The 12,292-nt window shown below is 40.4% G+C and overlaps 1 protein-coding gene across 4 annotated transcripts in view; it reads left to right on the top strand.

The window, feature by feature from the left end:
• The window catches only part of NEK5 (NIMA related kinase 5), a 64,982-nt gene that overhangs the window by 12,341 nt on the left and 40,349 nt on the right, over positions 1-12,292 (top strand). For all 4 annotated transcript variants that reach the window (XM_075592009.1, XM_075592008.1, XM_075592006.1 and 1 more), the window contains exons 5-8: positions 3,604-3,687; positions 3,784-3,854; positions 6,627-6,713; positions 9,963-10,017. In XM_075592009.1, the coding sequence (XP_075448124.1) occupies positions 3,604-3,687; positions 3,784-3,854; positions 6,627-6,713; positions 9,963-10,017 (297 nt within the window). The remainder of the gene's footprint in view (positions 1-3,603; positions 3,688-3,783; positions 3,855-6,626; positions 6,714-9,962; positions 10,018-12,292) is intronic.

Raw genomic sequence — 12,292 nt, 5'->3', positions numbered from 1 at the left:
GAAAGCGTATTGCACAGCAGATGCTAATGCCAATTATTGACTATGGAGACATAGTATATGGCTCGGCTCCTCAAACCCACCTTAGCAAACTTGACACCCTCTACAATTCAATTTGTCATTTTGTTCTCCAATGCAACTACAACACACATCACTGCGAAATGCTCAAAGAACTAGATTGGTCATCACTAGAGTCTAGGCGCAAAGTTCACCTTTCCTGTCTCACCCTCAAATTCTTTCTGGGCAAGCTACCCAGCTACCTGAACAAGCTCCTCACCCCTACCACATGCAGCACCTATCACCTGAGATCAGACTCCAAAAGACTATTCATGGTCCCAAGGCTCAACAAAGTATCCAGCCGTTCCTCCTTCTCCTTCCGTGCACCCCAAAACTGGAACAACCTACCAGAGACTCTCATATCCACCACCAGCTTAAGTTCTTTCAAATCTAAGGCTGTCTCACACTTTAATCTGGTCTGTAACTGTTTCATACGCCCATAATATATATTTTCTTTAACTGTGCACGCAATGTCTTGTATATAATGTATACCTTGTTCATTTATGTAACTGTACTTGTAACCATGTATTATTTGTTTTACTCTGTGCCCAGGACATACTTGAAAACGAGAGGTAACTCTCAATGTATTACTTCCTGGTAAAATATTTTATAAATAAATAAATAAAATTCTTGTTCAGTCTGTTTCTGATAGTTGAATCATGAACACCCACATTAGCCAAGGCAAGAGTGGCCTGCAGATCCTTGGATGTTACTCTGGGCTTCTATGTGACTTCCTGAATGATTGCCGGTTGTTCTTGGAGAGATTTTAGTAGGACGACCTTTCCTGGGTAGAGGGACAGTGGTCTTGAACATTCTCCATTTGTCTGGCAGTGCATTGGTGGAGCCACAGATCCTTAGAAATTGTTTTGTAAAACCTTTCTAGACTGATGAGCATCAATAACTGATTTTCTGAGGTCCTCAGAGATTTATTTTGATCGTGTCATGACGTGTTTCCACACACCTGTATGGCGAAGACCAAACTCACAAAGTTTCTAATCTTTATATAGGATGGGGCCTGAAAATCTACCTAATTATTTAAATACCCAATTATAATTATCACCTTTAATTTAGCTGATAAAACCAGGGTTTCACTTACTTTTTCACATACCCTGGCTCGTAATTACTCATTGTTTGTCTAATTCATGCATCATTTTGTTTCAATGCACATGGAGTTGGTTAATATAAACACTATTGGATATTTAAGAAAAGACTGGTTTTGATTCAAGAAGGGTATGTTGGAAAAACTATTGAATTTCCGTAATTATCATTGTGGCTTACAAACTTTTTCTCTCCACTGTATTTGTCAATTATTTTACCAGGAAAAAATACATTGTGCGTTACCGCTTATTTTCCAGTATTTCCTGCTGGGTACAACTTAATACGTTGACAACATTATAAGTTACAGGAACAAACATATTTAAAGTCGGAAACAGCTAAAGTCTTCAAAGACTAGATGGTTTTGAGACACTCTGGCAAGTAATTCCAGCAGTGGGGTGTTCGGCACGAGAAGGAAGAACAACCAGATTGTTTGTTTGATTCTTTATTCAACCTTTGAACCATTAGCGGGTTTCTTGAGGTGGATCTAAGGAGATAAATGCTGTGTACAGTAGGGATGAGTAGCCTGCTCAGATAATCGGGTAACTTGTCCAGAAAGTATTTAAAGATAATATAGGAAAGATGTATGTTGCATCTGGACTCAAAGAATAGCAAGCTAGTCCAATTAACATATTACAATGGTGGGTGTTGAAGTTACATAGTAAGACAAAATTGCATATTGAGTTGTAAAGAATGTCAAGCTTGCTGAGGTGAATTTGGGGTGCTGTACCATATACTATAGTCATATAGTCCGTAATTGTCTTTGGCATCTGCTGTGCAATGTGCTTTCTGAGCAATGGGCTTAGGCAGAATCTATTTCTATAAAGTACAACCAGTTTGGGATAGATTTTGATTGTCAGTTTGTCAATATGCAAATCAAATGTTAGATGGGAGTCTAGCAACGTACCCAAATATTTAAAGCTTGTAACTGAGGCAAGATTAGTGTTAGAGCTGTTTCTGATCAGTAGTATCTTTAGAAATGTAGCCTTCGTCCCAAGTACCATAGTTACTCTTTTGTCAGTGTTTAAAAACAGTTTGCAGTAAAGTTTTAATGTTAGAGAGGCTGGAGTTGTGTACATATATGATGGTATCGGGAGTGTACAGTACATGCACAAGAAGTTGTCTTACAAACTGTGGCAGGTAATTTAGAAGGATAAAAAAAAGTAAGGGACTTATAACAGAGCCTTCGGATAATCCAAAGGTCACATCCAAGTGGTTCAAGTTAGAGCCTGACCTAGACACATATTGGGTTTTTCCTGATAAATAAGAGATAAACCAATTTAAAACATGTGGTCCAATACCGGAGTACTGGAGCTTGTTTAACATAATAGCGTGGTCAACCGTATCAAAAGCCTTTGCAAAAGCTAGAAATATGGCCCTAGTCACCTGTCCATGTTCCACTCTACATTGGATCTTATTGTGTATTTTTAAGAGGGTAATTACTGTGGAGTTATTTGGTCGAAAGCCAGATTGGAATTGACTAAGGAAATTTGATTTATAATAGTTGCTTAATTGGGAATTAACCCATTTTCTCATGATATTGGATAGAAAAGGTAGAATAGAGAGAGGTCTGAAGTTGGAGATAATGTTTTTGATACCACTTTTGGGGATTGGGATAACTTTGGCAGTTTATCAGACCTTAGGGATTTAGCCAAAAGACAACATTGAATTGATTATGGAGGCAATTGGTTTAGCAACGACAGGAGCACAAAGACGTAGAAACTTAAATTGCAATCGGTCAGCCCCACGTTGATTGTTAAGCTATAGTGTTGGGAGCTCCTGTAAAATCTCCTCTTCAGACACTGGACTAAATGATATTCATGAGCACAGTGAGGGGTACTGGATACTGATATGAGTGTGCGCTCAGTCTGTACTCAAACTGAGTTTTGACGGATATCTGAGCTTGATAGAACCATTTCATAACAGCACTTGCTAATATTACATGAATGTATTCAATTAAGTCCATACAATGTATTTAAGCGAATTCTTGCAGAGAATACTTTTCAAAGTGGCGGAGGTGAAGACACGTTTCTCGGTATCACACACACCCGTCTTCAGGTGTCACTCCCTCCTTCAGGCGTCACAGCGAAAACTAATCCGACAATGTTGGTGCAAATAAAGTTTTCTATGTATCCAAGAAATGTTTTTGTATCGATTTTTAATACTGTTCATTCATTCAATATTGGCTATCATTTGTGTTCAGTACGTACATTTCTTTATTTACAGATTAAATTGTTTTCTTTTTTTATTGAGGATGTATGCCAAAATTACACTAATCGCACCTCTTAAGTCAATATTATTTGGAGCTTGAAACGAACAACAAATGACTTTAATTTTTATTTCTGTTAACAGATAACAATAAAGATATTTTCACCTCCTCAGAGAAGTAGCATTTTGCACACAATAACAACTCTTTAAATAGTTTTTGTCTGTGTGTTGTCATTTTCATTTCAGATCCTGAGTTGGTTTGTGCAGATTTCCTTGGGCTTGAAACATATTCATGACCGGAAAGTCTTACACAGAGACATAAAGGCACAGGTACTGTAGAAAACATCACTTCTGATTACTCGCTGGAAACAGATATGCCAAAAAGCTCTCGCAAGAAAGTATCATAACATCCTTCTTCTTCCACAGAACATTTTCCTTGCCAATAATGGAACACTGGCTAAGCTTGGGGATTTTGGCATAGCGAGAATGCTAAACAAGTGAGTAAGTATGAGTACGTTCCTGCATGCAAACACTTTAACAGGTCAATGAGTCTCTATTCAGGTCTTCTACTTGATTACATTTAAATATGAACACACATATTGGTGTGTTGTTTTTTTTTTTTTTTTAAACCAACCGATTTATGCTAATACCAGCCACAATGCAGATATCCTGTAATGCAGTGGCGCGCAAACTTTTTGCCTTGCGCCTCCCTGCCTGTTCTATGCCACTGCTCGCGCCCCCCTTATCTGGTCTAAAGCGTCAAATGATACCGCGGGTCATGTGACGTCACCCCAAATGACGCCGTGTTGCAGAAGCCGACCGAGTCACGAAAAGTTATGTTGCAGAGGCCTCGCGCGGTCACCAGCATTTAATTTAAATGCCTTGGGTGAAGAGAGCGGGGCCTCTGCAACCGCCGCGCCCCCCTGCGGTAATGCCATTCATAAAGGCAGCATCATTTGGAAATGTGTTTACATTAGTACAGACGCAACAAGCCGTGATGCATTATTTGTATTTACAAATATATTCAAGGTCAATGCAAGGAGCTTTCAAAATAGTTTTTCGTCAAAAGGGCAGTATAGATGACACACGGGATCATCTCTTGGGAATAGAGGAAAGGAGATTTCACCAGCAGCAAAGGGGTCTTCACAGTAAGGGCAGTAAACATGTGGAATTTACTAGCAATGAAGACAATGGATATTAGAAATGGGCAAATCTTTCACCGACACCCGAATTTGCCGTTTCTTCCGCAGTTGCAGATATTCGCAGCTTGGGTTTAAAAAGTGACGTGTGTGTGTGTGATACCACCAGCCACCACTGCACATTTGATTGCGAATATTGTAACATTCAATTTGCTCAGAAGTTCTAGTCCCTGAAATGTAGTAACACAGGAAGGAGAGGTAGTAAGTGGTATGATACATTTTATTGAACCAACAAGTAGTTATGTTTCAAGCTTTCAAAACCTCTCCGGGTCCTTCACCGGGTAAGCCAATTGAAAAACCCTGAGAGGTTCGGATGCTTGAAACATAACTACTTGTTTGTCCAATAAAAGTTCTCATACCACATACTCTCTCTTCCTCCTTTGTTACTACATGGCAGAAGCGGCTACCCACCATTCTTTGAGTCCCTAAAATGATACCGACCTCCCTTCAAATGACACATGAAGAGACACATGCTAAAAACTGAGCACACCTGAGATGCCTCGCTCTCCATTCGCTTGAAGGCAAAGTGGTGGCAGTTTCAGGAGCATTCGCCCGTATTTATAAGTGGCTAAACCGCCTACAAATATCCATTACTGAATCGAATGTTGATCAAAAACCAGCAAACAATTGTTGGCTCGAATTTTGACACATTCGCTCGTGTCTAGTGGATACCTTTGTGAAAAATATTTTTTGAAATAAAAGTTACACATGGGTATACTGAATAAACATGGCAAGTATATTCATTTTTGTTTCTCGTATGTAAAGCTGACAGTGTATGCAGCACTGTACAATGAATTGACAAATTATATAGTTTTTCGAGTTGCCATACTTCAAAAAGCTCAGATACAATAGTTCCACTACTTTTTTTTTTCTTGCTCCGTCTGTCTCTCTCTCTTTCTCTATATAGGTTATTTGAATACAGTATCTTTTATCTTTTGTGAATCGCTTTTTTAATGTATTGATCATATTTATTTGCTTTTGTAAGACATTAAATAAAAACTAATTTGTCACTGTAAGTGTGCTACTATAGTGGAGCTGTGACACAGTAGGAATGGCGGGAGCGAAATACACTGAAAGAATAACAAACATACAGGGACTTATGCAGAGAGGATAGATAGTGAAATTGCGCCATCTTCTGGCGAAAAAAATCTCAAAAAAACCTGTAACTCGTGAGAAAATGGCGTGATTTTTAAAAAGCGCCATAAAAGTTTTCAGAATAGTAAGTCGCCAAACACCTGGCGAGAACCTGAAACTCGCCATGCTAATATATCGTGCTATTCCAGAAGATCCGAAGCGTGCAAACGCGCCAATATGTGCATTAGTATGGCGAGTTTCAAGTCTCCAGGAAAAGTTGGCAAGTAGCAGTTTTTCGGCGAAATGTGTAACCAGAGGTAACGACGTTCTGTGCATAACACCTTCACTAACGGCAAATCTGTGGCTATTTTATAGCCATTTTACACTTTTTTAACGTTCCTCTCTGCATAAGCCCCACAGTGTTAGAAAGTACAGAATAAAAATGTTTATATCAAGTCAGGTCTAGTTCCAGAAAATATAGAAAACAGACTTTGTGGAACAAGTGTTCTTATGTGGCATCATTCTTTGTTTCTATGTTACTATAGTGCAGAGTAAATAAGTACTTCAGCATCAGGTGATACCGGTTTTATTTGGACTAACAATATTATAGTATAAGACAAACTTTCGAGAGTTCTCTCTCTTCCTCAGGTCAGCAATGCTGATTTACAAAACCTTCCTATGTTATAATGTACATTAAATAAAAAATATCACTAGTAAGCACATTCCCATGTCTCAGACAGGTCAACAACCCTGCTTTTCCCATTATCTCTTTGCATGCAATGACGTGGGAATGTACTCACAAGTGATGTTTTTATATACTGTACCGTGGAGGGTTTTTGTCAAATTTTTACCCACCATAACTTATATAATGTGTGTTATTATGCAATTTTTAACTCGATACTATTTTAAAACTCTTCTGTATGTTAGCACTTTAAAAATACATTTAATCTCTACAAATGGAACCACTTACAATGCCTCTTTTGTTTATCTTTAAAGCACAATGGAACTGGCTCGCACATGTGTTGGGACTCCATACTATCTTTCACCCGAAATCTGTGAGAATCGACCATATAACAATAAAACGTAGGTCACTGATTATTTACTTATCTAAGGGTTACTAATTCCTTATTTCTTTTCAATACGTTTCATGCACAGTTCACTGAGTTTTGTTTTCTACTGGTAACCCAACTCCTGAGGGTCCAAATGCATTAAACTAATTCAAAAAGGTAAAGATCTCATCAGATCAGATGTGAATGTTAGTGTTCTTCCACCTCCGACGGGATCTCTCATAAAGGCAGGCTAGGACTTCACATGAGCCATCGGACAGCTTGTACCAGTTTGTACAGTATATGTATCATCCTTTGTAACACCAAGAATGTACTAACCCTCCTGACGTCTGCTTCTTTTAGAGAAGCACCAACTTGTCCTGTGCTCTTCTTCATTTAAAGTTTTACATGACAACAGTGGTGAAAAGGACATGTTTGTGCTGCGCCAGAAGAAGCAGAAGTAAAAAGGATTAGTCATTATTTTCAACACAATGCAACTCTGGATAATAAACGTGCCGTTAGTAATGTCATGAATCTAATATGGCTGCCTCTTTACCATGAGCCATATTTACTAAGAGGTGCTATTCTATAGGACACCAGTCATTTAAATTGGCTGTATGGTGTCTTCCAGCACTAGAATTGTACTGCTCAGTAAATATGTGCCAATACCATCTCATTTTATTTTAGGTAGTGGATGAGTCTATTTGGGCTGTCCTTGGAGCCAACTATTAAAATACACATCTCAGCCAGTCGAGGTTTTTACATTTTCCAAATCAAACTTGAAACCAGCAGTATCCAAAGTTGTCCTCACATGCTTTTAGGTAGATACTCGTAACCCACCAATAATTTGCAGGATCGTTTTTTGTGTGTGTGTATGTGTTTTTGTATATACGAACAATAGCGTTAAACAGATATCCTAATAAATTTCCCTGATATGGTAAAATGAAAGTGACATTCAACAAAAAATTTTTCATGAAAGTGATCAATTGAATTATACAGTATATAGATGAAACAAAATTTAAAAAGCAATAAATATATGTTAAATAAAATTAAACCGCAAAGAAAAATAAGAAAATATATAGATTCAAACCAATAAAAAGAAACGTCCTGAGCTATTATGCAGTGTCCACATGTGACATAAGTCGCCGCGACATCAAGTTGCAGCTTCCAGAGGAATGAACCACACTCAAGAAAGATCTATTAAAAAAAAAAAGAAGAAAGCGCATACCACATAGCACAACATATTTTAATAATAAGAGTCAGCCTTAAGGTAGTTTGCACTCACAAGGATAGTAGAATAAAAAGCATGCAGAGATAAAATCTCACAAACGCGAACAGCGGCAGCTGGTCATCAACCATTGAGATCTTTGTCCGATATTGTAGTAAGCTCCGGATAGATTTTTCATGCGCTAAAGATGTGGATCTATCCACTGTCTGGCTCCCAGATGAATTTGGATATCCTTAGATAACATTGGCTGTACCTTTGATCTACACGGACACTCGCGACTATAGCTGCAGCTCACTCGCTCCAAACAGATTGAAAACAATTCACATACAACAAACGTTCCCAACATGTTTCGTCACGATACATTTGACTTACTCAGGGCCATGAACTAGTTGAAACTTAGTTTCCCTTACATGGGGCAAATGTCCAAATGACGTCATATGGTTGCCGAGCAATGGCTCCAAACAATCAATTTACTAATTAATAAGATCCATGTACTTCAAATCGGACACACAATAGTGGGGAGAAATTACTAGAATAATAGTAGTTATCGGTATATACAGTACGTCATACTTAAGCAAAGATATTTTTAAATCACTATATTAACTCATTAGCACTTGCCACACCATGTTGAACATGATCAGAGGGAGATCAGACCATCTCTAGCATAACATAATGCAAATACATGCCAAACATACAATAATTAAATAAAATGATTGTGACAGTAGGGGTAGATTTGGCTGCTCTTAAATAAAGGTTAAGCCCACCATTACCCCTACCTGTCAACGATAGGATGTATATATTTATGTATGTACAGTTTATTGTACCAGTCCTATATATGTTAGTCTTAAAGTATGTAAAACAGTGATGCACAGCTCGGTTCAAGAGTGGGGACCTGCAGGGGTTAACTCTCTTACAAAAGGAGCTGTAATCACATCAGAGTTTGGTTTGTAGGCCTGGACACCGTGATGGGATTAGGCCCATTGTTCAGGAACCAGGGAGAAGTCGACAACCTGCTGAATGGACTTGTTCTGTAAGAAAGCTGAACACCGTAGGGCTATATCTGTATTGTATGCCTGTGGAGGGGATTGTGTGGGCATTGTCCTGTATCTACCTACATCCTGTGGACTATGTGAAGGATGGGAATGCCATTTTGGGCTTGCTGGCCCACTTTCAACCCCAGAAATCTCATCAATTTGGGCCTGGCGCCGTGTGCAGAGATCAAGGCTACTGTTCCTATGAGGACTAGCTGCCATCTCCCTGATTGGTTCAGGGGTATAAATACTCCTAATCCCCAGCCTCAACTGAGTCATTCTGGACCCGATAGCCTTTGTGAGGGCTGAGAGCTGACAGAGCTAAAAGAGCTGACAGGGAGTCAGCAGAAGGGAACCTTTGAAGCATAAATAATCTATCTGAAGTTCACTACAATATCGGACAAAGATCTCAATGGTTGATGACCAGCTGCTTGTCTCTCCCCCTACCTCTCTCTCATTACCAGCAAACAATAGAATAGGGAGGGACAGAAAATGGTCTGAAACAAATAGAGACTAGATTTAAAAAGCTGGGTGCTGAAGACTAGTCCATCCTGGTCAGTATAGCAGCAAGTAGTAAGTATTTAACAAGTCAAGTACACCAAAACAGGAACCAAGTCATAGTCAATTTAAAGACTAAGCAAGAACAAAAGCACCCAACGTTTCAATGCACCGTCATCAGGAATCTTTTGTATTATATATGAATTCATATTTACGCAGATACATACAAATATATGCACTATGTGTACATAGCGATAAAGGCCCATAAGCTGTTCTATCCCATAAGACCCTTCCCTGCGCTGATACACACCGTATGGCACATTGAAGTGGATGAGCTGTAACATGTCTTCCAGCTCTGGTACGTGTCTTATGGCAGAGTACCACATAACATATACAGAAAAATAAATATCCCCATAATGTACATCACAAGACAGAAATATGTATAAAACATAGGTATGCATTTGCTACATAGTTGTGTTATGCTGGGTATTATCAATTTGAATTAGTTTTGCTTTTGACTTTGTTGCAGGGATGTCTGGTCTTTAGGATGTGTGCTATATGAGCTGTGTGCATTGAAGCATCCAGTAAGTAATATATTTATCTATTTAACATAACAAGTATTAAGAACAATTAAAACATATAGGTAGCAGTTAACTGGAAGTTGACAAGTAAAGAATGTGTCTACTGACTGGTGTTAAAGTGTACAATTTCATTATATTCACACAACTTTAACTTCAAGGTAAAAGACAGGAATGATTTATAATTTAATGAACTGTTGACTTCATAATGGTCGCCTTCCAGTGGCCAAAGTGTCTTAAATAATGGATGGAAAATGGATCCTATTATGTGTTATAATATTATGTCATGTGTATTACTGCTGTAAAGCACTGTGTAGCTGGATGGCGCTATATAAATAAAGATATACATACACCCAAAAAAGCCAAGAAATTGGAAACCTGTTAAGCATTGGGGAAAAGTTCAGTAGACTTAATTTTAGAAAGGTTTATATCAAATATACGCATTTTAATAAATGTTTCCCTAAAAATGCAAATGAAACTTCATGCCTATAAATAAAAAAAGAGATGTGTTACTCCTGGACGGTAAATAAAAAGGAAGTGGTATTCCTCTAGTACCCCTTCTACCTTCCAGTGGTTTCCATTGGATCCATTCTTTATTATCATCATTTGTCACATTCTGTTGATTTTCAGGTTTTGGTGTCTCTCTGTTTCTTTTTCATTTTCCTTTCCAGTTTACTTCAGGTAGGCAGAAATATTCAATGTTACTTCACCAGAGTTAGTCTAAACTTGAAATCCACTGCTGCTCAGTGAATCTGTAACACAAAGCTTTGCCGTGCATTGCACGCTCCCAAGCATTGAGGGAGTTAAGAAGGATACGTTCTAACCTTTAGTGTAGCTTCCAGATAGTAGAAAACTCTGTCAAATAAGTCATTGTTATTATTATTCTTTGTGAAGCGCCAACATATTCCGCAGCTTGGTACAATGGAGTACAGAGTTATGCAAGTAGTTCTACTGTGTATTGTTGTATTGACTTGTTAGGTTCGCTTCCCAACGAGACTTTATTCATAAAATGTTTTACCAGGCAGTAATGCATTGAGAGTTACCTCTCGTTTTCAAGTATGTCCTGGGCACAGAGTTATGATGACAAATACATAGTTACATTAAGTGACCAGGGTTATACACAGTGTTCGACAATCCTATACATTTACACGCCCGGGGCGTGTGGATTTAACCCCCGGGCGAGTAAATATTGGCCCAAGCAGCACACGTGTTTGTTTTTTTTAATTTCCCTGCTCGCGCTGAAATTTTCCCGCTCGCGCTGCCTGAAACAAAACAAAAAAAACTCCCCCTACCTGACAGCTGATTGGCGCGCGCTCCCAGGCTTTGTTGGCGCGCGGCCAGGCTCTATATGAGCCGGCCCCCAACGAACGGCCATTTTTTCTGGCTGGAGATCTGTTGGAGAGTACGAGAGTAAGTACTCTCCAATCCTCCATCCCCTCTGCTCCTTCCCTGCCTCCTGCAGTTCCCCCTTACTCCCCTCCCAACCCCGATACCCGCGCGTGGCTGGATACGGTAGCGTGGGTGTTCCCCCTTCTCTCCGCTTACCCCGGCTTCCCGTGCGGGGCGGAGGTGTCCGCCCCTTTCCCCCCCCCCGGCTTCCCGCGCCACTTCCCGCTTCCCCCGATCCCCGGGTGATGGTAGTGGGTGTTCCCCGGCTTCCAGCGATACCCGCGTGAGGCTGGTGATGGGGGTGTTCCCCGCGATACCCTTGGGGGGCGGGTGATGGTAGTGGGGGTGTTCCCCGCTTACCCCGGCTTCCCGCGATACCCTTGGGGGCGGGTGATGGTTGTGGGGGTGTTCCCTGCTTACCCCGGCTTCCCGCGCCACTTCCCGCTTCCCCTGATCCCCGCGCGGGGCTGGAGATGGTAGCGGGGGTGTTCCCCCCCCTTACCTACTTTGTCTCCGCTTCTCCACTGTCCCGTGGCTGTCCGCGCAGGGCGGGAGATGGTGGCGGGAGATGGTCGCGCGGCCTTTCCTCCTCTTCCCCCTGTCGTGTGTGTGTGTGTGTGTGTGTGTATGGGAGAGTGTGTGTGTGTGCATGCATGGGAGAGAGTGTGTGTGTGTGTGTGTGTATGCATGCATGGGAGAGAGAGAGAGAGTGTGTGTGTGTGTGTGTGTGTGTGTATGTATGCATACATGGGAGAGTGTGTGTGTATGCATGGGAGAGAGTGTGTGTGTGTGTGTGCATGCATGCATGGGAGAGTGTGTGGATGCATGGGAGAGTGTGTGTGTGCATGCATGGGAGTGTGTGTGTGTGTGCATGGGAGAGTGTGTGTGCGTA

The sequence above is a fragment of the Ascaphus truei genome, chromosome 3 (genome assembly GCF_040206685.1).
Source record: "Ascaphus truei isolate aAscTru1 chromosome 3, aAscTru1.hap1, whole genome shotgun sequence".
In the NCBI taxonomy this organism is placed as follows: domain Eukaryota; kingdom Metazoa; phylum Chordata; class Amphibia; order Anura; family Ascaphidae; genus Ascaphus; species Ascaphus truei.
Note: the sequence above shows the minus strand (reverse complement) of the source record. Positions and strands in the feature narration are given on the sequence as shown.